Here is a 25968-nt window from a genome sequence, read left to right as displayed (position 1 = left end):
GGAACTTCCAACTTTTATCGGAACTCCGGACGTAGCGATAACCCCAGACACCCAAGTAGATTTCTTCAGGCTTCCCGGAAGTCCCGACACACGTCGGAACTTCCGACAGTCGGAAGTCCCGACTTGGGTCGAAACTCATGACAATGAGGCATCGTTCCGATGGCATAACTTCTCCATCCGGACTCTGAATTAAACATTCCATATATGTTTCTTGACCATCTCGATGAGAGGAACGCAATGGTGAATTCTGTTTTACATTTTGACAACTTCACAAAATAAACATTTTTTGTTGTCAACAATATGGGATTCACCTTAAAGTCTCTATGGGTGTTAATCAGTTGGATACTTTAAGAAAGACTATAGTCTTAGTGGAAGGTTTTATGGTCTAGTTGACCCTCATACAATGGAAATAGTATTGACAAATTTTATCACTATAAAACTTGTCCTCCCTTTTTTTAAAATTTGTATCATATCATTTTAGCTTATTTAGCGTTAATAAAAATTTTTGAAACCTATGCTGAGACCGTATCTAATCATTCATGCTCCAGGAAGGTGTCAGCCTCGAAAGCGGCGTCCAGCCAATGAGGTGCAGACCTATTGCTTCTACAGTAGGTTCTAGCACGTGCTGACATGCCAATGCCACGAGATGAAGAACGGGCGGTCCCGGACATCTTGAGACCAATCTAATAAACCAGTGCACAGTGCTTGATCATCGTCACTCCAATAGTCTGACAGTCTTGTTTGTAATCCCGTGTTCCCTCTCAATTCAAATTCAGGTAGTGTAGTGTTGAGCATGGCTTGGACGATCATATCCTCCCATGCGCGTTGTTGTATTCGTGGCCACGACGAGGCGCTTCGTTCACGTCGTGGCGAGTGCTGCCCGCGGTCTGCGGCATGGCCTGGTGTGTGGGATGGCGCACATTGCAGAGGTCATGGCGCGCATGGCGAGCATGCAGGAGAGCGAGAGAATAGCTCCGCCACCCTCTGGTAGTTTCCTTTCTTAGCTTTTGTAGCTTGTGTATAAGTAGGAACTTAATATATTCAGAAAAGTCGACATGATTTCGTGCTTGGCACAAAAAAGCTTCCGGTGTTGATTCGTTCTTGAATTCACAGCGAGTTTGAGAGCACGCCGGAGAGAGTCCGGCTGACATTTGGTATCAGAGCCTGGAGTCTCGCCGCCGCCATGTCTGCGTCTCCGTCTAAGAAGAGGACGGAGGTAGGTGCCGGCTTTGGCGAAAGGAAGGTGCCTCCATCGCGCTCACCACCACGTCGTCGTCGAGGCTACTCCCACAGTCGCCGCTCTCGCCCTCGGAGTGTTGGGTCGCGCGTCATAGAGCGCATTGTCGAGCATCCATCCGCAAGCGTGTAGTGGCTGAGGCTTACGCGGACCAATTACCCTGAGTGGGTGTTGGTCATGGAGGTCAATTTCTAGACGCTACGTGTTTGGGACATCGTCGTCAATGGCATCGACGATGATCCAGACGAGGAGGAGTACCACGATGATCGACAGGCAATGGTGGGCTTGCTACGCTCGGTGTCGGCTGAGCTCTGGAACGCACTCGCCATCCACCGTATGGTGAAGGAGGCATGGGACGCCATCAGGATTCTGCGGATCAGCGATGAGCGCGCGCGCGACGCCAGCGTGTAGCAGCTACAGCGTGATTTCGGCAACATCCCCTTTAAGGAAGGGGAAAGCATCAATGACTTCGGTGTCTGCATCACCACACTCGCCACCAACTTGCGCACCCTCGGCGACAACATCTCCGAGCCCGAGGTAGTTAAAAAGATGCTGTAGGTGGTGCTAGAGAAGCTGAGCCAAGCCGCCGTCTCCGTCGAGATGTTCTATGACTTGAACGCAATCTCGATTGAGGACGTGATCGGGCGGCTATGCGTGTTTGAGGATCGCCGCAAGCCATAGCATGTGACAGATGCCATGGGGCGACTGCTCCTCACTGAAGAGGACTGGGAGGCGCGTCGCAAAGCTCGCTGTGACCAAGACAGCTTTGGCCATGGCACGGCGTCCAACTCTGGCGGCAAGAAACGTGGCGGCCATGGGTAAGGTCATGGTCACGGCAAAGGCGAGGGTGGCGGCTCTACCTCACACAACAGGAAGCAGGCCGAGCCCAACTCCGGCAAGACCACAAATCGTGACCAATGCAAACGCTGTGGCAAATACAGCCATTGGGCCAAGGATTGTCGCAGCAAGCCCAAGGTAGAGGCCCACATCGCGCACGCTGAAGAGGACGCCGAGCCCACTCTGCTGATGGCCTATGCCACACTCGCCCCCAACTCGTCTTCCCCACCACGTGCCGTCGCCGCCACTCCGACGCTTCTCGAGCACCGCCCTCTCCAGATTGTGGAGGGCAAGGTCTTCGCCCAACTGGATAGCGCCTCTGACCACGACGACTCCCTCTGGTACCTTGATAGTGGGGCCACGAACCACATGTCCGGCTCCCACGATGCCTTCATCAACATCGACTTAGGGATCTGCGGCACAGTGCGATTCGGCAACAGCTTAGAGTTTGAAATCGAGGGCGCCGGCACTGTGCTGTTCGAGGGGAAGACCGGCGAGCACCTGCCGCTCACGGGGGTGTATGTCATCCCAAGGCTCACCACCAACATCATCAGCCTCGACCAACTCGACGAGGGCGGGTGCGACGTCCATGCCCAACACGGCATCCTCCGAATCCGCGACGAAATGGGCCGACTAATCGCTAGGGTGAAGCGCTCTGCTGTACCTACTCTAGGTGAAGATCGCGTGGCCTCTTTGCTTATCCGTGCATGCCAGCGACAGCGGGTGGCTGTGGCATGAATGCTATGGCCATCTTCACTTCAACACGCTTCGCAAGCTCGAGGAGCGGGGCATGGTGCGAGGGCTTCCCCACATCAAGCGTGTTCATCAGCTCTGCATCGACTGCATCACCACCAAGCTCAAGCGAAGCCTGTTCCCGTTATAGGCAAAATAGCGGGTGAAGGGGCTACTAGATCTTGTTCATGGTGACCTATGCGGCCCTATCACGCCGGCAACCCTGGGTGGTAAGTTGTATTTTCTTCTGTTGGTGGATGATTGAAGCAGGTACATGTGGGTGGCGCTGCTCGCCGCCAAGAGCAACACACTCACAGCAGTCAAGAAAGTCCAGGCATGTGTCGAGGTGGAGACTAAGCGGCGTCTGCGAGTCCTCCAAACCAACAACGGCGGTGAGTTCACCTCCATCGAGTTCGAGTCTTACTGCGCCGATCGCGGCGTCGAACATTAGCACACGACACCATACACGCCTCAGCAAAACGGCATGGTAGAGCGGAGGAACCAGACGGTCATCACCATGGCGCGGAGTCTGTTGAAGGCCCGTGGCATGCCGGCGATGTTCTGGGGAGAGGCAATCGCCACCGCCGTCTACATCTTGAATCAGGCGCCCACCAAGGCCGTCGATGGCATGATGCCATATGAGGCCTGGCATGGTCGTAGGCCCGATGTCCACCACTTTTGCACCTTTGGCTGCGTTGTGTTCATCAAGGAGATGAAGCTGAACCTAAATAAGCTCGATGATCATGGCATGCCTGTCGTCTTCATCGGCTACGAGCCTAGCGCCAAGGCGTGGCGTTTCTACAACCCAGCATCGTGGCACGCCGTGGTGTCCCGGGATGTGGTTTTCAATGAGCCTACAGCCTAGACCTAGGAGAGCGAGGACATGGGTGCTGCAGCAGACTTCACCATGGAGCACTCCATGCCGGAGCAGGGTGACAACCAGTACACCATCAACTCGGCCCTAGGCACTCCGACACCGTCCCCAGGCACCAGCACACCTACGTGGGGCTCTCCAGCACCGACGCCCACTACGCTGTCTCTCAGTACACTTGCGCCATTGGAGCCCCTATCAGCTACACCAGAGTTCATCTCCCCTCCACCAGATGCGGAGGAGTACTTGGACGCCGACGCCGACGACGTCGAGCCAAGGTACCGCACCATCAACAACGTCATCAGGGCAGTGACTCCACCGGGCTTCACCGCGCACCAGGTGGCTGTAGAGCTTCATTTGCAGATGGAGGAGGAGCCTACCTCTTTTATAGAGGCTGAGAAGCACGCGTGCTGGCGCTGAGCCATGATGGAGGAGATGGACTCCATCGAGAGCAACAAGACCTGGCGCCTGGTACCCCTTCCGCCTAGGCATCGACCCATAGGCTTGAAGTGGGTTTACAAGGTGAAGAAGGATGCTGCCGGTGATGTCATCAAACACAAGGCCCGCCTTGTGGCGAAGGGCTATGTCCAGCAGCCCGGGGTGGATTTCAACGAAGTGTTTGCGCTGGTGGCCCGCATCGAGTCCGTGCAGCTGCTGCTTGCACTCGCTGCCCAGGAGGGGTGGCCGGTGCATCACATGGATGTTAAATCCACGTTCCTGAACAGGGAGCTGGTCGAGGAGGTCTACGTCAAGCAACCTCCTGGCTTCGCCATCGCCGGGCATGGGAACAAGGTGTTGCGCCTGGACAAGGCGCTCTATGGACTTCGTCAAGCACCGTGCGCATGGAACGCGAAGCTCGACGAGACGCTAGTGGCACTCGGCTTCAGCCACAGCATGTCGGAGCATGCCATCTACGCACGCGGGAAGGGCGTGTCACGGTTGCTGGTGGGGGTCTACGTCGATGACCTCATCATCACCAGGAACGACGACACCGAGATCGCCTGATTCAAGCAATAGATGTCCAGCAGGTTTAAGATGAGTGATCTTGGCTTGTTGTGCTTTTATCTAGGAATTGAGGTGCAGCAGGGATGCGATGGGATCAAGCTGCAGTAGTCTGCATATGCATGCAAGATTCTGGAGCACGCTGGCATGGGTAGCTGTAACCCATGCTACACTTCGATGGAGCATCGCCTGAAGCTCTCGAAGTCCAGCACTACAGAGCCGGTGAATGCCACTGAGTACCGGGGCCTAGTCAGCTGCCTCTGGTACCTAGTGCACACCCGCCCAGACATCACCTTCGTGGTCGGCTATGTAAGTCATTTCATGGAGCACCCCACCGTCGAGCATCTCAACGCGGTGAAGCGCATCCTGCGCTACATCACAGGAACGATCGACTATGGCTGCCATTACAAGCCCGGAAGCAAGAACCTGAAGCTACTGGGGTACAACGACGCCGACATGGGCGGTGACGTTGATACAAGGAAGAGCACCACTGGAGTGCTGTTCTTCTACAGCTCTTATCCGGTGACTTGGCAGTCACAAAAGCAGAAGGTCGTCGCGTTATCGTCCTACGAAGCTGAGTACATTGCAGGGACAACGGCGGCCTATCAAGGTGCTTGGTTGGCGTAGTTGCTTGCCGAGTTGAAGAGCGAGCAGCGCACTGCCTTTCTCCTCAAGATGGACAGCCAATCGGCTATTGCTCTCAGTAAGAATCCTATCTTCCATGATTGGAGTAAACATATAGATGTTAGATTTCATTTCATCCGGGAGTGTGTTGGGGATGGGAAGCTGGACATTGAGCACGTCCGCACTGAAGAGCAGATCACTGACATCCTGATGAAACCTCTAGCGCGAGACCATTTCTGTGATTTGCGTGAGAAGATGGGCGTCGTCAAGATCAGCAAGGACATCAGGATTAGGGGGTGAAATGACAGTCTTGTTTGTAATCCTGTGTTCCCTCTCAATTCAAATTCTGGTAGAGTAGTGTTGAGCATGGCTTGGACGATCATATCCTCCCGTGCGCGTCGTTGTATTCGTGGCCACGATGAGGCACTTCGTTCGCGTCATGGTGAGTGCTACCCACGGTCTGCAGCATGGCCTGGTGTGTGGGATGGCGCACAGCGTAGAGGTCATGGCACGCATGGCGAGCATGCAGGAGAGCGAGAGAATAGCTCTGCCACTCTCTGGTAGTTTCCTTTCTTAGCTTTTGTAGCTTGTGTATAAGTAGGAACTTAATATATTCAGAAAAGTCAACACGGTTTCATGCTTGGCACAAAAAAGCTTCCGGTGTTCATTCATTCTTGAATTCACAGCGAGTTTGAGAGCACGCCGGAGAGAGTCCGGCTGACATAGTCGACAAATTGAAAAACGAAAATTGTGAGTATAGTACGCTGACTTAGATGTTTCCTCATGGAAATCTGAGCAGTGAGTAGTACTTCTTCCTATTCCTAAAAAGACTGGAGGGGCCGAAGCCACCTACTGAGTGGTTCGGACGAAGCACCAGTTGTTCATCATGCCGCTCAAGCTCCTGCTCCTCCGCCATGCGCTGGTGTCACTGCTCGTGCTGCTAGTGATGGTTCATGCGCCTGGCGCGACACGCGCCCGTGACCTGCACCTGGAGATGGTGACCTCCACGGTGGAGTTGTGCGTGAGCTGGCGACTCGGGGTGGAGACCAACAACTTTTGGGATTGGTACAACATCCCCACGGAGTGCCGGAGCTACGTCCGTGACTACATCTACAGCGACCAATTCAGGCAGGACTGCGTGGTGGTGTCAGCCGAGGCCACCGCCGCCTACGCCGAGGGGCTCGAGCTCAGTGGCGATGGGAAAGAGGTGTGGGTGTTCGACGTCGACGACACCACCCTCAGCGACCCCCCTTCCTATTACTAAAAAAATAGCCTTATACATGATGTTTACCCATGATCTTCCAACAAATCATCATAGGATGTAGTCATCTGTGATGGTCCAAATCCAAGGTGATAGATATATGACGATTAATTATATTATTGTCATGGTTGCACGTCTTCGATCATTTTGGCACCTCCGTAGTCATCTATGATGGACTCATGTGGAAGGTCATAGATCCAACATCCAACATGTCATGCTGATTAGAGACTGAGAGGCAGGGGGCTGGCGCTGGGTAGGTGGGACCTACCTATCGGTGAGGGATGTAAACAGGGAAGGTGGGACCTACATGTCGGTGAGAAAGCTAAATGTGCAAAAAAATTTGCTGCTACTGGAAATTGAACCGTGAACCTCTCGGTTGCGAGAGCAGGGACCTAACCACTGGGATACTGAGTTATTTTCACATAGTGCTGATTTGTTTTTTCTTTGGTCATTTCTCAAACAAATTATAGTGCTTTCAAATTAAGGAGCCATTTGACCATAGACCACACTTGTCTGCGCCAGCGTCCCCTTTCCACGACACTATCCGTGGTGGCCGTTTGACCTATGGCATCGGTGGTGTAGACATTGGCAGCAGCATATGCAGCGTCATAGGAGCTTCTAGCGGTGGCCTAGGAGCTCTTAGCTGGTGGCAGCATAGGGGGCAGCAACGGAAGCGCTGCCAGTATAGTTGGTGGCAGCGGCGGCGGCGGTGGAGAGGATACTGAGGGCCAGTGGTTCCAGTAGTGACAGCGGCTCTGTCGATGCTCCCCTACACAGGATCTATCGCCGGCCACCTACGGATCTTGGCTCAGCTGACTTTGATCGGTATGGATTTGGATGCACAATTTAATTCAGTGATGTCATTTGTTACTTGATGTAGTGGTTGTAATGAAGATTTATTTATTTTCTACAAATTTTTATGTAGATGGATAGACGTTGGATTCATGGTGCTCTATTTACGCCTCAGTATATTTGTGGTGACTAGTCTTTCATGAACTTCATCAGAGAGAGGTTTATTGAGGATGAGCAAATTTTGTGCCCATGTAGTCGTTGTATGAACCATCAATCTCTGCACCAAAATGAAGTGGAGAGGCACCTACTGCTCAATGGTGTGTCCAGCACATATAGTAGGTGGATAAATCATGGAGAGGATAGCGATGTTCATGTTTTGGAGGAACCACAGTACTTGAGGATGCAAATGTTGATTCTTTTGTATCTGAGGACACTAATGATTGTGGACTTGAAGGGATGTTAGGGGAATTCGTCAGGTCTGAACAAAATGGAAATGAGGCTGCACTTGAAGATGGAAATGAGGACGCTGCATCATGTTTCAAATATCTGATTGAAGAGGCTAAGCGTGAGCTATATCCTGGTTGCATCAATTTTTCAAGGTTCACATTTGTAATCAAGATGCTCCATGTGAAGTCATACTATAGGATCACTAACTCAGCATTTTCTGCAATTTTGAAGATCTTGTCAGAAGCTTTCCCACAGTTCAATACTATTCCAAAATCATATGACGAAGCAAAAAAATGCTACATGAATTTGGACTTGGTTATGTTTCAATTCATGTGTGCCCCAACAATTGTGTGCTATTTAGAAAGAAATATGCAAAATTGGATAATTGTCTAGTTTGTGAGGCATCAAGATGGAAAGATCCTGTGAGGAAGAAGGTTCCAGGAAATGTATTGTGGCATTTTCCATTGGTCCCTAGGCTACAAAGGTTGTTTGTTTCCAAGAAAAGATCTGAGGAAGCACAGTGGCATTAGTTGAAGAGGAAATGACCCATCCTGCAGATGGAAAGGCATGGGAAGATTTTGACAACCGCTGGCCTGATCTTGCTGAAGATGCCCAAAACCTAAGACTTGGACTTGCCACAGATGGTTTCAATCCTTTTAGCAACATGAGTTCATATTATAGCATGTGGCATGTTTTTGTGATTCCATACAACTTACCACCTTGGGAATGCATGGATGAATCTAATTTCATGATGGCTTTGTTGATTCTCGGTCCTCATTCATCAGGGAAGGCCTTTGATGTTTTCTTGCAGCCTCTTGTAGAAGAATTACTTGAGCTATGGTCTGGTGTGGATACTCTTTATGCTATCACCGTATAAGATTTTAAGCTTCGTGCTATAGTGTTGTGGTGCATTCATGATTATCTAGCACTAAGTACCCTATGCCCCACCATCCATCATCCCACGGCCAGCGGTCCCACCATTTGCCATCCCACAGTGTCGGATATCTATACCTAGGTATCTAAGCTAAAGGATTACGAGCGTCATGTCACCTCATCTGGTGGTTAAAGACGCAACTACAACCTCATACAACTTTGAGGATGAGGTTTCCGCCTCATCTGACCCCAAGGCATGGGCCATGCCTAGTCCGACTACGAGGACGAGGGTTCCGCCTTGTTCGACCCCAAGTCATGGGCAAGCCTCGTCTGACTGCGAGGACGAAGTTTTGGCCTCATCCGACCCCAAGTCATGGGCCATGCCTCATCCAACTTTGAGGATGAGGTTTCTGCCTCGCCCGTCCCCAAGATGTGGGCTCTGACTCGTCCAAACCCATGGGGAGGGCTCCGCCTTGTCCAACCCCCGAGGGTCGGATTCTATCTCGCTCGGCCCCTAGGTCGAGGTTTTCGCCTCACCCATCCCCTGGCTGTCGGATTTGCCACCAGACAAAAGAAGTGGCCCCAGGGTGGGACCTGAACCATTTCAACCACTACGGCATGGAACTGCACGCATGAGAACACGTCTCGGGCGCGTCGTGATGTGACTGGCGGTCGCATCGGGCCATGCTGGGAGACTCACATCGCCCATCGCATCAACAGGCCAATGCTGTGCTGCCAACTTCCTACCTAACCACCATCCAACATCAGTCAACCGGCACTGTACCACCAGCCCCATGTATCACCTCTATCAGGGGACCCTTTGACCATCCCGCCCGCTCGTATGGGATGGAAGACAAGAATGGTGCACGACGCCCGCACGTAAGCTCCAGCGGCCAATAGGACCGCGGTATGACACCGCTGCCACCATGATCTATAGGGTTAGTGGGACCCACACAAAGTGGAGGACAACACACCCCTAGGAGCCTTATTTCTCTTTTTGTTTTTCCTCTTTCCATTCGGTTGTAACCCGTGCTTTTCCTTGACCTATAAATGGGAAAGCAAAGCGTTCCACTAAGGGGGTGATTCATGAACAAAACACATCGCATCGCACATCAAACCACAGAGACTTGGGAGCTCCTCGCTCTCTCACTAGTTTGTAACCCCCTACTACAAACTCCATGCTAGTAACACGAGCAGCTCAAAACTGGACATAGGGACATTTGGCCCAAACCTGTATAATCCTTGTGTCCTCTTAGCACACCATCCGGGTCAGACGTGTAATATACAAATTTACTAGCCAGTGCTTACTCAAAACACCGATAGTTGGCATGCCAGGTAGGGGTTATTTTGTGTGTCTCAACATCAACACCAGGCCTCGGATGGCTAATCACAACATCAGCTAGGTCCCGAGTGCACATGTGCGTTTTGGGGACCTAGACTTCATCGTCACAGCGGAGGGAGAGCTAGCGTGGGCACTCATCGCCATTCAACCCCTCCACTCCACTGACCTCGATGCGATCACCAAGGCGCTTGAGGAGCTATGGTTGCATGCGCCGAAGGCCCGCGCGCCCAGCAGCCAGCTCTTTGACTTTGACTACGGGAGGCTGGAGCATCAGCTTGGTGTCTTCTTGGGACCCCAACCATCCCGGGAGAGCCTGCACCACCTCTCACCTTCTCATTCGCTAATGTCATGGTGTAGCATACTAGGGGAGAGCTACTCTTCTAGGAATACCTCAACCAAAGCACCCTGATAGTGTTCCCATTCGGTCTCCGCATTATCGCAGATACCTTTAGCCACCTGGTGCCTCAACACATAATTCCATCCCCTACAAATGACGAGTTTAGGGGGATGATAGAATACGTCATGGAGTCTTTCCACGACCTCCTCATGGGGGAGCCAGAGTCACCCTTTGGCTTAGACTCTAGCAGGGGAAGCCATCATGCCTCTCGTGAATGCTTCATGATGGGTACCCCCGAGGGACACGTCAAAATCAGCCATGAGGAGGAGACTACCCCAGCGAATGACCTCGATGATAAGGTCGAGAGGGATGCAAGAGCCCCACCCAACCTATGGGTGGAGCAGCTAAAGGCTCAGCACCTAGAGCTCAAGGAAGCGTGACTCCAGCTCGAGTAGGAACACGCGGAGCTTGATTGCGAGATTGAGCTCATTGGAGACGGGGGGCATGCACGCGCCATGGCCCATGACGTAAACTTGAGGATCATCAGGGACAATCAAGCGCTCCCACACTTTGGCTAGGTGAGCCAGAACATCACTGCTATGGTAGCCTTGCTCAGGGGGCTTCAGGGCCCTGCGACACCTGAGGATCGACTGGCCCACCATGAGATTTGCACACTGCTCGAGCGTGTGGCTACATAGTAAGCCAAAATCTTGTTGTCTCGACGATGGGAGCTCGACACCAGCTAGCATTCGCCCTTCATGTGGCCCGATAGGGATGCATTAGTCCACCAAGAGCCACATAGCGGTAGGCCGAGCATCACGGTTTTGGTGTACGAGCGCCTCAGCCACAACCGTGACGTGCGTGACACCCTCGATGCCCGCTGGTGTAACCGCAACGATGCGGGGGAGGGGGCTAGCCATGGTTACCACCCTCAATGGGGCAGATGATATGACCGCGAGGAGGACTGGAGTCATAGCCCCAAGCCAACTGGGCCCTAGGCTTTCGGTTGGCATATCCTCAAGGCAGCGCTTCTGCCCCGATACCACCCACCGACTAACATCCTGAAATACTCTAGGGAAACAAGCCCTGGCCTATGGCTCGAGGACTACCGGCTTGCTTGCTGGGCTAGCGGTGCAGTCAGCCACATCTTCATCATCCACAATCTTCCCCTGTTCCTGGCCGACTCAGTGCGAACATGGCTGGAGCACCTTCCACCCAACTACATCTAAAGTTGGGCGAACCTAAAACAAATCTTTGTGGTAAACTTCTAGGGCACCTACGTGTGCCCTGTGAACCCCTAGGACTTGAAGAACTACCGACAGAAGTCAGGAGAGACTCTCCACGAGTACATCCGATGCTTCTCCTGGTAGTGCAATGATCTCCCCAATGTCGCCGATGCCGACATCATCGGAGCCTTCCTATCAGGGACCACCTATGAGTTCCTGGTCCATAAGTTGGGATGTAAGGTCCCATGAACTACTAAGGAACTCCTTGACATCATGACCAGCCATGCTTCCGGTGAGGAGGTGGTTGGAGCAATTTTTATCGCTCTAGAGGCAAGGCAAAGGGGACAAGGACACCGATGAAGGCACCTCCAACCATTCAAATAAGAAGAACCTAAAAGGGCATGGGGGCTCGCTCGTGGCTGTCGCCGAGCAAAAAGCTGGCAGAACGTCAGCCGAGGGCACCCCCAATCACTTCGACAAGCTACTCGAGGGGCCATGCCCAAACGATGCCTTCCCCATCAAGCACATGTATAAGGACTACTCCCTCATGAAGCGTTTCTTTACTAGTGGCTCCAAGAAATGGGAGCAGATGAAGAAGCCCGAGGTAGAAGCCAATGACAATGGAGAGAAGGACGACGGCTTTCCATCGCTGAATGGCTGCCTTATGATCTTCGGTGGGCTAGAGGCATATGACTCTAAGCACCGACAGAAGCTCGCACACTGAGAGGTCTACGAAGCCGAGGCCGCCATGCTCGTTTTCCTCAAATGGTCAGGGTCTCCCATAACCTTCAATTGGTTTGTCCACCTAGACAACATCACGCACCTAGGTAGGTACCCGCTCATGGTCGACCTTATTGGCAGTATGAAATGGCTCACCAAGGTACTGATGGAAGGAGGCAGCGACCTCGACATCATGTATGCCGAGATGCTTGACACTATGGGCATCGACCGAGCATGCATCCTATTGAATAGGGTACCTATCGATGTTTCACCACCAATAGCCTGCCACGAGGGTACCCAGGGCAGTTTGTTCGGTCTTTAGTGTATGCGGAACTCGATGGTAAACGCAAGAGACAGTTGATTTATCCTGGTTTGGACCCTCGATCTTTGATCGAGTAACAACTCTACGTCCAGTCGGCGTTAACCTTTGCGTTGGATTGATTGTAAAGTGTTGTGTTGCGTTGTCCGTTGGACCCCCCATCTAAGGATCCCTGCCCTCCTTTATATAGTTAGGAGGCCAGAGTCCTAGTTGGTTTACAATGTAGAGTCCTAGTTGGATTACAGGGTAGTATTACTACTAGGATTACATGGGAGGAATCCTAATCAAACTAGATCTCCTCTCTTCCTTGCGGTGTATCCCATGGGTCCCGCATCGATAAGCCCCCGAGCACTTCATGGTTGAACTTCGGAAGCCTTGTTTTGTTCCTCCAGGTCTTGTCGAGCAGGAACAAGCATCGCTCGAGTGCTTTCTTGAGTGAAACCATATAGCGCTTCTTGGGATCTTCGAGTGGTGTGTGCTTTTTTAAAGAAAAAGTACTCCCATCGTGTAGCCCCTGAGTCTCTTGCTGTTTGTAACAAGGAGCTGGAGGGTCTTGTCTTGAAATTGCTCTAATTCTTCATCGAAGGGCTCCAAACATATACCCGGGTTCTTTATCAAAAGAACTCGGATATAGATCGGTCTGGGTTGTTTTTGTCATGAGGCCTTGAAGTGGTCTATCTTGAAGAAGTCTTCTTAGTGACGTGCGCTTTTTTGAAGAAAAAAGTGCACTCACTGAGTGTAGCCCCCGAGCCTCTTGCTATTTGGAACAAAAAGTTGGAGGGTCTTGAATCTTATGTTGTTTGAAAACTCCTATCTTGAAGAAGTCTTCTGAGTGATGTGCGCTTTTTGGAAGAAAAAGTGCACTCACTGAGTGTAGCCCCCGAGCCTCTTGCTGTTTGGAACAAAAAGTTGGAGGGTCATGAATCTGAGTTGTTCAAAGAACTGAAAATCTCTTCTGAGGATATGTAAGATCTTGACATTCTCAAGGGTGTATCCAAGTAACCCGCGAACTGCAGCAGGCTATCCATATATCGTTGTAAGTCAACACAGCTGCGCCATCGAGTACTTTCCATAATTAGCTTGCGTTCTTGATGTCTTCTTGCATGCTACTGCATGCCATGCCTCTTCCTTTGTTTCACTTGAGTAATGAAAGTACATATAAGTATGCACGTGCATCCTCATATTCGTGCTCATCTTGCTAAGGCAAAATCTTCTCGTTCGACCATGATCCGATCCGAGCAAGGCAACCTAGATAATCCGTCAAAAGGCTTCGGGTGGGTAGTCCCCTCACCGGAGACCCCATATCACCCCCACCTTAGAATTTACAAATCACCGCAATAAGGTCGACCTTAGCTGTCGAGTAGTTGAATACCCCAACCGAGTAGTCAATCACTGCGGCCGAGTAGTTGGACGTCCTGGCGACTTGTAGAGCAGCAACCGAGTAAGACAGCGTGGGGCGTGTGTCTCACCCAATGAAGTAGTGGCCAAGTAAGGCAGCCAGTGGTGGGCGAGCTCCTTATTTGATGACATGGTCCAGAAAATGGTTCCCTTTCCGACGAGTAGGCTTCACGGATTAAGGCCTCAGCAACCCAGGTAAATCAACTTGATTGATGGCCGCGTGGTAGAATCAGCGCATGATCCTGACATTTTGCGCTCAGGAGACCCCAGAGGTTGTAGCCCCTAAGCATCAGCTTGCGAGTACTAGGACATGAGCTGTCGAGTAGTTCGTCACCATAGCCAAAGTAGTCAGAAACTGTGACAAGTAGTCAGACAACTGGCTTGTTTCAGCCATTTTGCTTTTTGGTTCGGGTGTAGCTTATTAGCTACCCTCATCGGCGGGCTCAAGCATCTTTTCAGCTCTTTTGCTCTTGGCCGGTATGCTCAGGCATAATTTTAGCCATTTTGCTTTTTGGTTCGGGTGTTAGCTTTTTGGTTCGCGAAATCTAAATCAAATCGGACATCGCGAGCTGCGCGAATCTTCTAGTGAGTTGACCTGTCGTAGTCGCCGAAATAGAATGGTCTTCGTGGTGATTTGAATCTTCGAGGAGATGGCTTTGGAGCTTGCCATTGTCGTCCGCCTCGTAGATCCATGAGTCGAAGATGAAGGTTGATTCCATTGAGAAGATCATGTTGTCGAGGTCCATCAAGCTCTCAAATGCAAAGTCGCCGAAAGCCCCTACCTGGCGTGCCAGCTATCGATGTTTCACCACCGATGGCCTACCATGGGGGTACCCAGGGCAGTTTGTTCAGGCTTTAGCATATGTGGAACTCGACTGTAAATGCAAGAGACAGTCGATTTATCCTGGTTCGGACCCTCGATCTTTGATCGAGTAACAGCCCTACGTCCAGTCGGCGTTAGCCTTTGCATTGGATTGATTGTAAAGTGTTGTGTTGCGTTGTCCATTGGACCCCCATCTAAGGAGCCCTGCCCTCCTTTATATAGTCAGGAGGCCAGACTCCTAGTTGGTTTACAATGTAGATTCCTAGTAGGATTACAGGGTAGTATTACTACTAGGATTACATGAGAGGAATCCTAATCAAACTAGATCTCCTCTCTTCCTTGCGGTGTATCCCATGGGTCCCGCATCGACAGTGCCTTTCCACGGCATCATGTCATGAAAGTAGGCCATACCAATTGGGTAGATTGACCTGCCTATCACCTTTAGGAATCCATCCAACTATAGGACACAAACCCTCACCTTCGAGGTACTTGGGTTCCCCCCTGGTCTACCACGCCATTTTGGTGCGTCCATGTTATGCGAAGTTCATGGCCATCCCCAACTACACCTACCTCAATCTTAAGATGTCGAGCCCATGAGGAGTCATCACCGTCAGCACTTCTTTTTAGAGGGCCTATGAGTGCGAGGTCAAGAGCTATGAACTTGCTTCGGCGACCCTCGCTTCTGAGGAGCTCGCAACCATCAGGAAGGACGTCATCGAAGGAGTGCCCAACGTGAAGCAGGTGACCAGATCCTTTGAGCCTATGGAGAATGTCAAGGAGGTCCTCGTCGACCCCGACAACTCCACCAAAAAGACAGTGCGCATCGGCACAGCCCTCTCCCCTAAGTAGGAAGGCGCACTCGTTGACTTCTGATGTAGACTAGGCCCGATCTTCCAAAAGGTATGATAGCAACGATTGGTGGAGACTCGACGTTCACGATTTAGGCTTTGAACCAAGACTGATTTGGACCCCCGCAACCGTTACACCGCTGCTCCATTGGTTATCAACCACATGAACATGATTGACCTCGCCGAGAAGGCTTTCCTACAAGTGAATCGAGAACACAAGAAAGAATGGGATGAACACAATCTGAAATTGCAAATAAATATGAGGCTTATGAAAATAAGAAGGAGTTCAAGTCTTTATTCGAAAGGACTAATCGCCACAGGCGAACAAGATCAAGAACTGGGGCCGTGGTTCACAGCGAGTGGCCTTGGTGGCGACAGTTGCAGCAAAACGACGTCTGTTTCACGAGGAAATCAAGAACTAAACAAAACCCAAACCCTAAGGAGAGCGATGGCTGCTATTTATAGAGTTTTGGGTGTCACCTCCCTGGATGCGCCCCCTAATGGGCCCAAACATGATACACGGACCAAAAGATGGTGTCGCAACACCCTGACAGATTCTGGATGCTGACCTGTTTTGATGATTCATGTTGATTTCAAAGGGCTCTTGATGTGAAACCAATTGGGTTGGATTCCTTATCCAATTAGCTTTCCATCCATATGTGGATCATCGAAAACAGAGTCCGGATACGTCCTAGGTGACTAGTTTAAGGCAGACTAGTCCTGGAACCCGAGTTGGGCTCCAACTTCAGTTGGACTGGGCCTCCACCATGAAAAAGATGAATTAGACACCCATGCTGGACCTCCTCATCTCCTTGGCTTATATGTGATGAAGTAGTGATGTCCTCATCATCCTCCCTTTCTTGAATTTAAGTCATCCTCGACAAAAGTAGATCGTCTCCTCCATTGGATGACAGCAACGATGGCTCCGGAAGAAGACGTTCATCTTGGTGCCCCATCCTTCGCAAAGGTGGCTGCCATGGTGGCTTCCCTACTGAGAATTCATCCTCCTTCTCCTGCAAAAGGTTAGTACCAACAAGAGGCATAACACTAGGAGTAGGACCAAGTGGACATATAGGTGATGTACAAGTTAGAGCATAACATGGTTCATCATGAACAGCAAGAACAGATTTAAGAACAAATAAAACTACTTTCATGTTACTTGAAGGTTCATTTAATGGTTTGCTAGAGTCTTTATCAAGGCCTTTCTTTTTCTTTTCAGCAAGTTCTTTTTCATATTGCACAATTTCAGTAGGTGTTAAAGGAAGTAAAGCAATGGTATTTCCTTTAAACATAAAAGTATATCTATTTTGCCTACCATGATGTACAACATTATTATCATATTGTCAAGGGCGGCCTAACAAAAGTGAACAAGCTTGCATAGGCACGACATCAAAATCAGCATAATCATGGTATGACCCGATAGAAAAATGCACATGAGCAGATTATGTTACATTTTCCTTACCACTATTGTTGAACCACCAAACATGATATGAATGTGGAAGAGCACGTGTAGATAAACCAAGAGTCTTGACAAGCTCAGAACTTACCAAGTTATTGCTGCTCCCTCCATCAATTATAGCACGAACACGGAAATTATTGACAATGAGGAACATTTGAAACAAATTATGGCGTTGTAGCTTGTCTACTGGCTCAACTTGTGTACTTAAAACACGCTAAACAAGGATTGATTTGTAGTCTGCAGTGCATGCCACACTATCAATTACCTCATCAAGATCTTCAGCACTATCTGCAAATTTATCTGCATAAAGATTAGTTGCAAGTGCAAATTCATTCTCTTCATCACTAGCACTAGCATACCCACCATCATCAGTAGCAATATATGCGTGTTTGCTGGGGCATTCTTTAGCAATATGTCCCATGCCCTTGCAGCGATGGCACACAACTTTAGAAGAGCTACTAGAGGAAGGTGTAGCAGATCCACTAGAAGGGGGTGTGATAGGAGAACTCTTCTTTACATGCGCTGGTGGTGTCTGCATATTAGAAAATTTACTCACCTCGGTTGGACGTGAAGGAATGGATGGAGTCACGGATGGAGTCGTGGATCACCTAGGTTGTCGTCCCTATACTTCCCTTTCAGCTTTAATAGAATAATGATATAATTGGGAAAATCTAGTCCATTTTTTATAGTCAAGAACATCCTATATTTCACGACGCAAACCTCCAAAAAATCTAGAACACTTATCCATATCATCCTCTTGTATGTTACTACGTGCTAGACCAATTAAAAGCTCCTGATAATATTCCTCAACAGTTTTACTACCTTAATTTAAACGTTGCAGTTTTAATCACAGATCACGCTGATAGTATGGAGGAACAAATCTCAATTTCGTTCGTCGTTTAAGTATAGTCCAGGTTTGAGGTATTTGAGCATTAGCATTAGCATTAGCATTATTGAAAATATCATTCCACCAGAAAAGAGTAAAACTAGTAAACTCACTAGTAGCAAGTCTAACTCTATATTCTTCAGGTACTTGATGGGAGCTAAATTTTTTATCTACAACCATCTCTCAATCTAAATATGCTTCAGGATCAGCAGAACCAGAAAAAGGAGGTATCTTAAACTTGGTTTTAGAGAAAGGATCATTATTACCTTGTTTGTTACCTCCCATACCGCATCGGTTAAAGTTGAACCGATTACGGTTATGTGCATCCTTAGCACATCGTTGAGCTTCGGCTTCAGCCTCCGTATCACCATCGTCCTCCTCAGAGAGATCATCATCATCTTTAGGACGTGGTTTAGGATGTCGTTGTTCAACATCTTCAATCCTCTTGGCCAAATTGGTGATTTGTTGAAGGATCTCATTGAACTTGTCATCAAGAATGACACGAAGCTCATTCTTAGAAACACAGTCATTGAAATCTGTAGGTGCGTTCTCGTTTCCTTGGCCGCTGCCTCTAGCTTTTCCTGACATGGTTAGTAGAAAGGAAAAGACAACACAAATAGTATTATACCTACCAACTACTTAGGCTGTGGACAAGGAAAAATAAGGCACTCAACTCTCAAGTGTCTTACCACGGTGTTACAAGTGTTCTTACCAAAGCAACAGGTGGTGCAATCGGTCGGTGACTATGATACCATTGTAGCTTGAGTGTAACAGTTGCAAGGTGAACCTGTACTTGTTTAGAAGAAAGTGGAGCTTAGACAGGCACAATATAGTAGCAAGGAATAGCAAAATTCGCAACTGAATAGCAAAGCTGAATAAGTATCCCAAGTACTTGTCTTAGTTGCTGGCCTACTCATGTTCCAAGTACTAGATGTATCAAGTGATATGAATAGCAAGAATATGATTAGGAACAAGGTAGAAATTAGCACATGCAAACACAGCTCAAATGGCGCTCTCTATGTGCTCCTCTAGATATTGTTCCACTTTTGCCCCTCTTTTTTTCTCTATTTTTTTGTTGTCGTTGTTTTTTGGGATTCTTTGACTTTTTTTTATTTTTTTGATATTTTTTCTTCACTTAGGAGCACAAAAGAAGTAACCACAGAAAATATGAGCTTAAACAAATAAAAGATGTGGCCTGTGGAATTTTTAGAAGACGTGCTCGAAATCGACAAAGACCTTGTGACCACAAAAACAGGATCTTGTGACCACTTTTTGACCAAAATAAAAATCTTTGACCCTAGCAAAGCTGAGGATGGATGGATCCAAATTTTTTTTCTGATTGATTTTGATATATGAAATGTCGAAATCCGAGTTCATATGCAAAAACTAGACTAGTTTTAAGAACGGACTCTAAATTAGAGAACAAAACGGGAACAATATGCGTAAAATTGGTCACGACAGCAAGGATTTGATGAAAAAAGTGAAGACAAGTGTAACAAATAAGATGGTGTGGACTAGGGTTTGATGAATACAAAGGAAACTCAATAAGACTTGGAGATGTTCACGGAATATGATGAAAAACAAAGGGGAAAACACAAACTGGACTAAAAACGATCTAAAACCAGCAACAAGAACTTGACCTAGGGCATAAAGTCAACAACGCAAAATAGAGACGAAATTGCATGGCACAATGAGGCTATAGCATAGGGAATGTGTGATGATATATATATTTTTTTGCTTTTTGTGGACTATAGGTAATGCAGAAATAGTAACAATCTAAAGGGGGAAACAAAGTTATACCTAACGGGCAACAAGGTCTCTGATACCACTTGATGTAGACTAGGCCCGATCTTCCGAAAGGTATGATAGCATCGATTGGTGGAGACTCGACGTTCATGATCTAGGCTTCGAACCAAGACTAATTCGGACCCCCGCAACCATTACACCACTGCTCCGTTAGTTATCAACCACGCGAACGCGATTGACCTCGCCGAGAAGGTTTTCTTGCAAGCGAATCAAGACCACAAGCAAGAATGGGATGAACGCAATCTGAAATTGCATATAAATATGAGGCTTATGAAAATAAGAAGGATTTCAAGTCTTTATTTGAAAGGACTAATCGCCACAGGTGAACAAGATCAAAATCTGGGGCCCTAGTTCACAGCAAGCGGCCTTGGCGGCGACAGTTGCAGCAAAACGACGTCTATTTCACAAGGAAATCAAGAACTAAACAAAACCCAATCCCTAAGGAGAGCAATGGCTACTATTTATATAGTCTTGGGCGTCACCCCCCTGGATGCACCCCCTAATGGGCCCAAACACGATACACGGTCCAACGGACCAAAAGACGGTGTCGCAGCACCCTGATAGATTCTGGATGCTGACTTATTTTGATGATTCCTGTTGATTCCGAAGGGATTTTGACATGAAACCAATTGGGTTGACTTCCTTATCCAATTAGCTTTCCATCCATATGTGGATCATAAAAAACGGAGTCCGGATGCGCCCTGGGTGACCAGTTTAAGGTAGACTAGTCCTGGAACCCGAGTTGGGCTCCAACTTCAGTTGGACTAGGCCTCCACCATGAAAAAGATGAATTGGACGCCCATGCTGGACCTCCTCATCTCCTTGGCTTATATGCGATGAAGTAGTGATGTCCTCATCAATTTCCTCCACACCAATCGAGACATCTTCACGTGGAAACCCTCGGATATGCTGGGAATTCCAAGGAAAGTCACCGAGCATGCCTTAAAGATTAGGCCAGGCTCCAGGCTGATCAAACAACGCCTTCACCGCTTCAACGAGGAGAAGTGGAGGCTCATCGGTGAAGAAATCTCTAAACTCTTGGAAGCCTATTTTATCAAGGAGGTATACCACCTAGAGTGGTTATCCAATCCCATTCTTGTAAAAAAGAAAAGCAGGAAATGGAGAATGTGTGTCGACTACACGAGCCTCAATAAGACATGCCCAAAGGATTCGTTTCCTTTTCCATGCATAAATCAGGTAGTTGACTCAACCTCAGGGTGCGAAACCCTATGCTTCCTTGATGCGTAATCCGGGTATCATCAGATTGCGATGAAAGAGTCCGACCAGCTCGCGACCTCTTTCATCACCATGTTCGGATTGTTCTGCTATGTTACGATGCCGTTCGGACTCAAGAACATCGGGGCTACATACCAGCGCTGCATGACCAAATGCTTAGGAGACCTCATCGGGTGGACCATTGAGGCTTACATGGACGACATCGTAGCCAAGTCCAAGCATACCGACCAGCTCGTGGCCGACCTAGAGCAGACCTTTAGGAAGCTCTGGAAGAATGACATCAAGCTCAACCCTAAGAAATGCGTCTTTAGGGTCCCAAGGGACACACTACTCAGATTCATCGTCTCTAAACATGGCATCGAAGCCAACCCGTTAAAAATCTTAGCCATCACGAAGATGGGCCCAATTCCGAATCTAAAGGGAGTTTAGAAAATTACCGGGTGCCTTGCAGCGCTTAGTCACTTCATTTCACGCCTCGACAAATGGGGCTCCCCCTTTATTAGCTCCTAAAGAAAACCGACCGATTCACGTGGATGCCTGAGGCTCAGGAGGCGCTTGACAAACTCAAAGTGCTCCTAACGAAGGCCCCGATTCTGGTCCCACTGGCTGAGGGGGAGCCACTCCTACTCTACATCACAGCTACAACTCAGGTGGTTAGTGCTGCCTTGGTTGTAGAATAGAGAGAAGAGGGACACCCCCTCAAGGTACAATGCCCCATGTACTTCGTTAGCGAAGTCTTGTTCGACTCCAAGACACGCTACCCCTAGATCTAGAAGCTCCTTTACACCATCCTGATCGCCAAGAGGAAGCTGCGCCACTACTTTGACTCACACCAAGTCATCATTGTGTCATCCTTACCCCTCGGTGAGGTTATCCAAAACCAGGAGTCCATGGGGAGAATCACAAAATGGGTGCTCGAGCTGATGGATCAGGGCATCATGTACGCCCCATGAACGGACATCAAGTCTCAGATACTGGTTGACTTTGTGACCGAATGGACCGAGACCCAGATGTCACCGACAGCCGTCGATCAGGAGTACTAGATGATGTACTTTGATGGATCATTGATAAAGAAGGGGGCCGACGTCGGGTAGGTTTTTGTTTTCCCCCTCAGGGTGCGCATGAGGTACGCAGTTCGCATCCACTTCCTGGTTTCAAATAATGTGGCTGAGTACAAGGCACTCATCAATGGCTTGTGCATCACCATTGAGTTGGGCATCCAATGGCATGACGTCTGATGTGACTCCCAACTGGTCATCGACCAAGTCATGAAGGAGTCAAGCTGTTATAATGCCAAGATGGCTACGTATTATCATGAAGTCCGGCAGTTGGAGGACAAGTTCGACGGCCTCGAGCTCAACCATATCCTGAGGTGGCTCAATGAAGCGGCTGAGATGCTAGCAAAGATGGCATTGAGCTGAGAGTCGGTCCCCACTGGCATCTTCACAAGCGACCTACACAAGCCCTTAGTTCGATATGAGGAACCAAAACAGACCAACAACGAGCCGCTAGTTCTGGGTTCGAGGGCTGACTGGCCCTTAGTTCCATCTGACCCAGAGGTCATGGAACTCATCGAAGACCCAGTGGCGGAGCCTGACCCTCTAGCCAACTAGAGAACACCTTATCTCGATTGCCTCCTCCTTGAGGTGCTCCCTACTAACAAGATAGAGGCCCAATGGCTCGCGTGTCGCGCCAAGTCCTTCGTCATCATCAAAGGAGAGCTCTAAAAGCATAGCCTCACTGGAATCCTACAGCGCTACATCCCCACCAAGCAAGGAAAGGACCTGCTAGAAGACATCCATAGAGCGGTCTGTAGACATCACGCCGCACCCAGAACCTTGGTTGGAAATGCATTCTGGCAAGGTTTCTACTTGCCAACCATGGTGGCTGACGCCGAGCAGGTCATACACACCTCTAAAGGATGCTAGTACTATGCTCAACAAACTCACCTGCCAGCCCAAGCGCTCCAGATGATCCCCATCACGTGGTTATTCGCGGTCTAGGGGCTTGACCTGGTAGGGCCCCTCAAGAGGGCGCTTGGGGGCTTCATGCACTTACTTGTCACCGTGGACAAGTTTACAAAGTGGATAGAGGCTCAGCCGATCATCATGATCAAATTCGAGCAGGCCATGTTGTTCTTCAAGGACATCATCCACCAATTCAGAGTCCCAAACTCCATCATAACCAACAATGGCACACAGTTCATAGGGAAGAAATTCCTCCAGTTCTATGACGACCACCACATACGCGTTGATTGGGCTGCCATGGCGCACCCCCGCACGAATGGGTAGGTCAAGCGCGTAAACGGCATGGTCCTACAAGGCCTCAAGCCTAGGATCTTCAACCGGTTGAACAAATTTGGTGGATGATGGGTCTTTGAGCTTTCCCATGGTACTCTAGAGCCTAAGGACGTCCAGCAGCCAGGCAACTGGTTACACGCTATTTTTCATGGTCTATGGCTCTAAAGCCAACCTCCCAACTGACCTTAACTATGGAGCACCAAGGGTCAAGGCCTACAATGAGTAGGGAAACAAAGCATCTTTGGAGGACGCCATGGACCTACTTGACGAAGCATGCGACATTGCCCTGCTCCGTTCAGCCAAATACCAACAGGCACTACGGTGGTACCATAGCTGATACGTGTGGGGTCACGTCTTCGGCGTAGGTGATTTAGTCCTTCGCCACATCCAGAGCAACAAAAATTGCCACAAGCTTTCAACGCCATGGGAAGGACCGTACATCATCACAAAAGTACTCCGACCCGGCACCTATAAGCTCAAGACTGAGAATGGCAAAGCCATCACCAACGCCTGAATATCAAACAGCTACATCACTTTTACCCTTAGTCTTTTTGTTCCAAAGCTTCCGATTTGTTTATCAAACTAAGCTTTATTTCTGCAAAAACCAAAAAATGTCACCTCCTTTTGGGTTTGCTTCTGATCTGATCAGTCTTCAGTAATACCTGACCCCGACAACTACCTAGGGTTGGGTTTTACTCAGGGGCTGATAGGAGTACATATACTCAGAAACATTTTCCCATCTGACCCTTCTTTTTATGACGAGACCTAGAAATAAGAGTTGCCAAAAACTAACAATGAGTAAAGCTGGTCAGAATGCAAAAAGCCTACACCCCGACAGCTACGGCATCGCTTGCTCACCAGCGTGATCATTACAAAGTCACTCAAAACTTAAGTTTCTAATGCCTTAACATAAAATAGGGGTCAGATTGCAACAAACTTTATATAAATAGAAAGAGGGGTCAAACAACGTTTTCGGCCATAATAAAAGTCTTTACAGAAAGATCGATGCTAGACTCGGCTATCTAATTAAACATTCTTGGGCAGGATTTCCTCTTCGAACTTCTCTACCCAGTCCCATGCTAGGGGCTCTGCTTCCTTCTCGATTTCATCCAGGTCAGTGTTAGTGTAGCCAGGCACAAAGCCCTCACTGATCACCGACAGGTTGATGTCGATGTAGTGGGAGCGGGCGATGGCAAATGAGCAATGGACGCCGGTGTGCAAGGCCTCCCTTGCGAGTGAGCGCACCCGATCTGGGATCTAGGTAACCTAGACTACAAGCGAGCTTGTCTCCACAGCCGGGGCGACCCTAAGGTCATCGAAGACCAACCCGATGATAGCACGCAAGGAGTCATGGTCCTCACTCTCCGACTGGAGTCAACCCTACACCTTGGAGAGTCACCTCTGAAGGGCTGCCCAATCCGAACACCAAAGAGTGTCAAAAAATTGACTTTGTGTGACAACCCAGAAATCCACGCACCAAAAAAAATCACAACTACAAAATTTTTTCTTAAAACTCCCATGTGATGATGAGTGACATTGTAGGAGCCAACCCTAAGAGTTGCATTAGAAGTAACCCAACCTAAGTCAACACATAAGCATCGCATATAATTTGTTAATTATGATTATTAAATTTCCAACAAATAACATGTTGCATACAATGTTAACTTAAATTGTGATTTGGGTTTTCATTTGCTTTATGCTATGTTTAACAATTCCATTAAAGTAATAAACCATAAAGTTATTATTAAACAAAATTCCCTAAATTCCAATGAATAAGTTACCATAGTTTTGAATTCAAATTCTAAACCAAATTTGAATTCAAATAATGGAAAAGAAAAGAAAAATGGAAAAAGGAAAAGGAGAAGGCCTCGTAGCCCAGGCCTGCTCGGCTTCTCGGCCCACCAGCGCGCAGCAGCCCATCCAGCCCAACCACACCCGCATTCGCTCGGCGCACGCGCGGGCCCAGCTTGCAGCCTAGCGTTGCCCGCGAGCCTCTCTTTCCTTCGCTCACAGCCACTGCCACACGGGCCCCGCACGTCAGCCACCCCATCCACAGTGTCATCTTCTCCATGCCAACGCCTCAACCGCCCGCCGACCGAACGCCGACAGCGGTGATAGGGGCAGGCCAGGGGGGTCATGCTCGGGGCATGACCTTGTCCCCTTGCGCTGCACCCACGCAACCACTAGCAACCGTCAGATGCAAGCTCGTGCTCCGATCACTCTTAATCCCCATCCGCCGCTTGTCCATGCCGTGGCCGAAGCTCTGGCTACAAAAGCGTCGGCCGGGAGCCCTAGCGCTCATCCCATTGCTCGCCGCCACCTCGGTGGCCATCCACTACGCACCTGAACCATGAGAGAAGAGGGAGAAGGGAAAGAAGAGGGGGAAACGCCGAAGCTGCTGTAGGAGGGGAGATCGCTGGAGCTGAGAGCGACGCCGTCGTCAACATCACCGACGTGGTTCAGCACAGCACTGCATGTTTTCCAGAGCTACATGGCCTCGAATTGACACGGCATCACCATCCATTCTTCCACGCCACCCACGGTGAGCCCCCTTCTGGTCTCTCTCTGCTGCCGAACCTCACTGTCGGCCAT

General features: G+C 49.3%; 1 protein-coding gene and 1 pseudogene across 1 annotated transcript; both read left to right on the top strand.

The window, feature by feature from the left end:
* The first annotated feature begins 4856 nt into the window (after positions 1-4856).
* On the top strand, positions 4857-5306 carry LOC136515488 (secreted RxLR effector protein 161-like). Its single transcript, XM_066509061.1, has one exon. The coding sequence runs from the start codon at positions 4857-4859 to the stop codon at positions 5304-5306; it is 450 nt and encodes a 149-aa protein (XP_066365158.1).
* Positions 5307-6189: 883 nt separating this feature from the next.
* LOC136515487 (acid phosphatase 1-like) overlaps positions 6190-25968 on the top strand; it is a 33171-nt pseudogene continuing 13392 nt past the window's right edge.

The sequence above is a fragment of the Miscanthus floridulus genome, chromosome 17, assembly GCF_019320115.1.
Source record: "Miscanthus floridulus cultivar M001 chromosome 17, ASM1932011v1, whole genome shotgun sequence".
NCBI lineage: Eukaryota > Viridiplantae > Streptophyta > Magnoliopsida > Poales > Poaceae > Miscanthus > Miscanthus floridulus.
The sequence above is the reverse complement of the archived record's forward strand: the minus strand, read 5'-3'. Positions and strand labels throughout refer to the sequence as shown.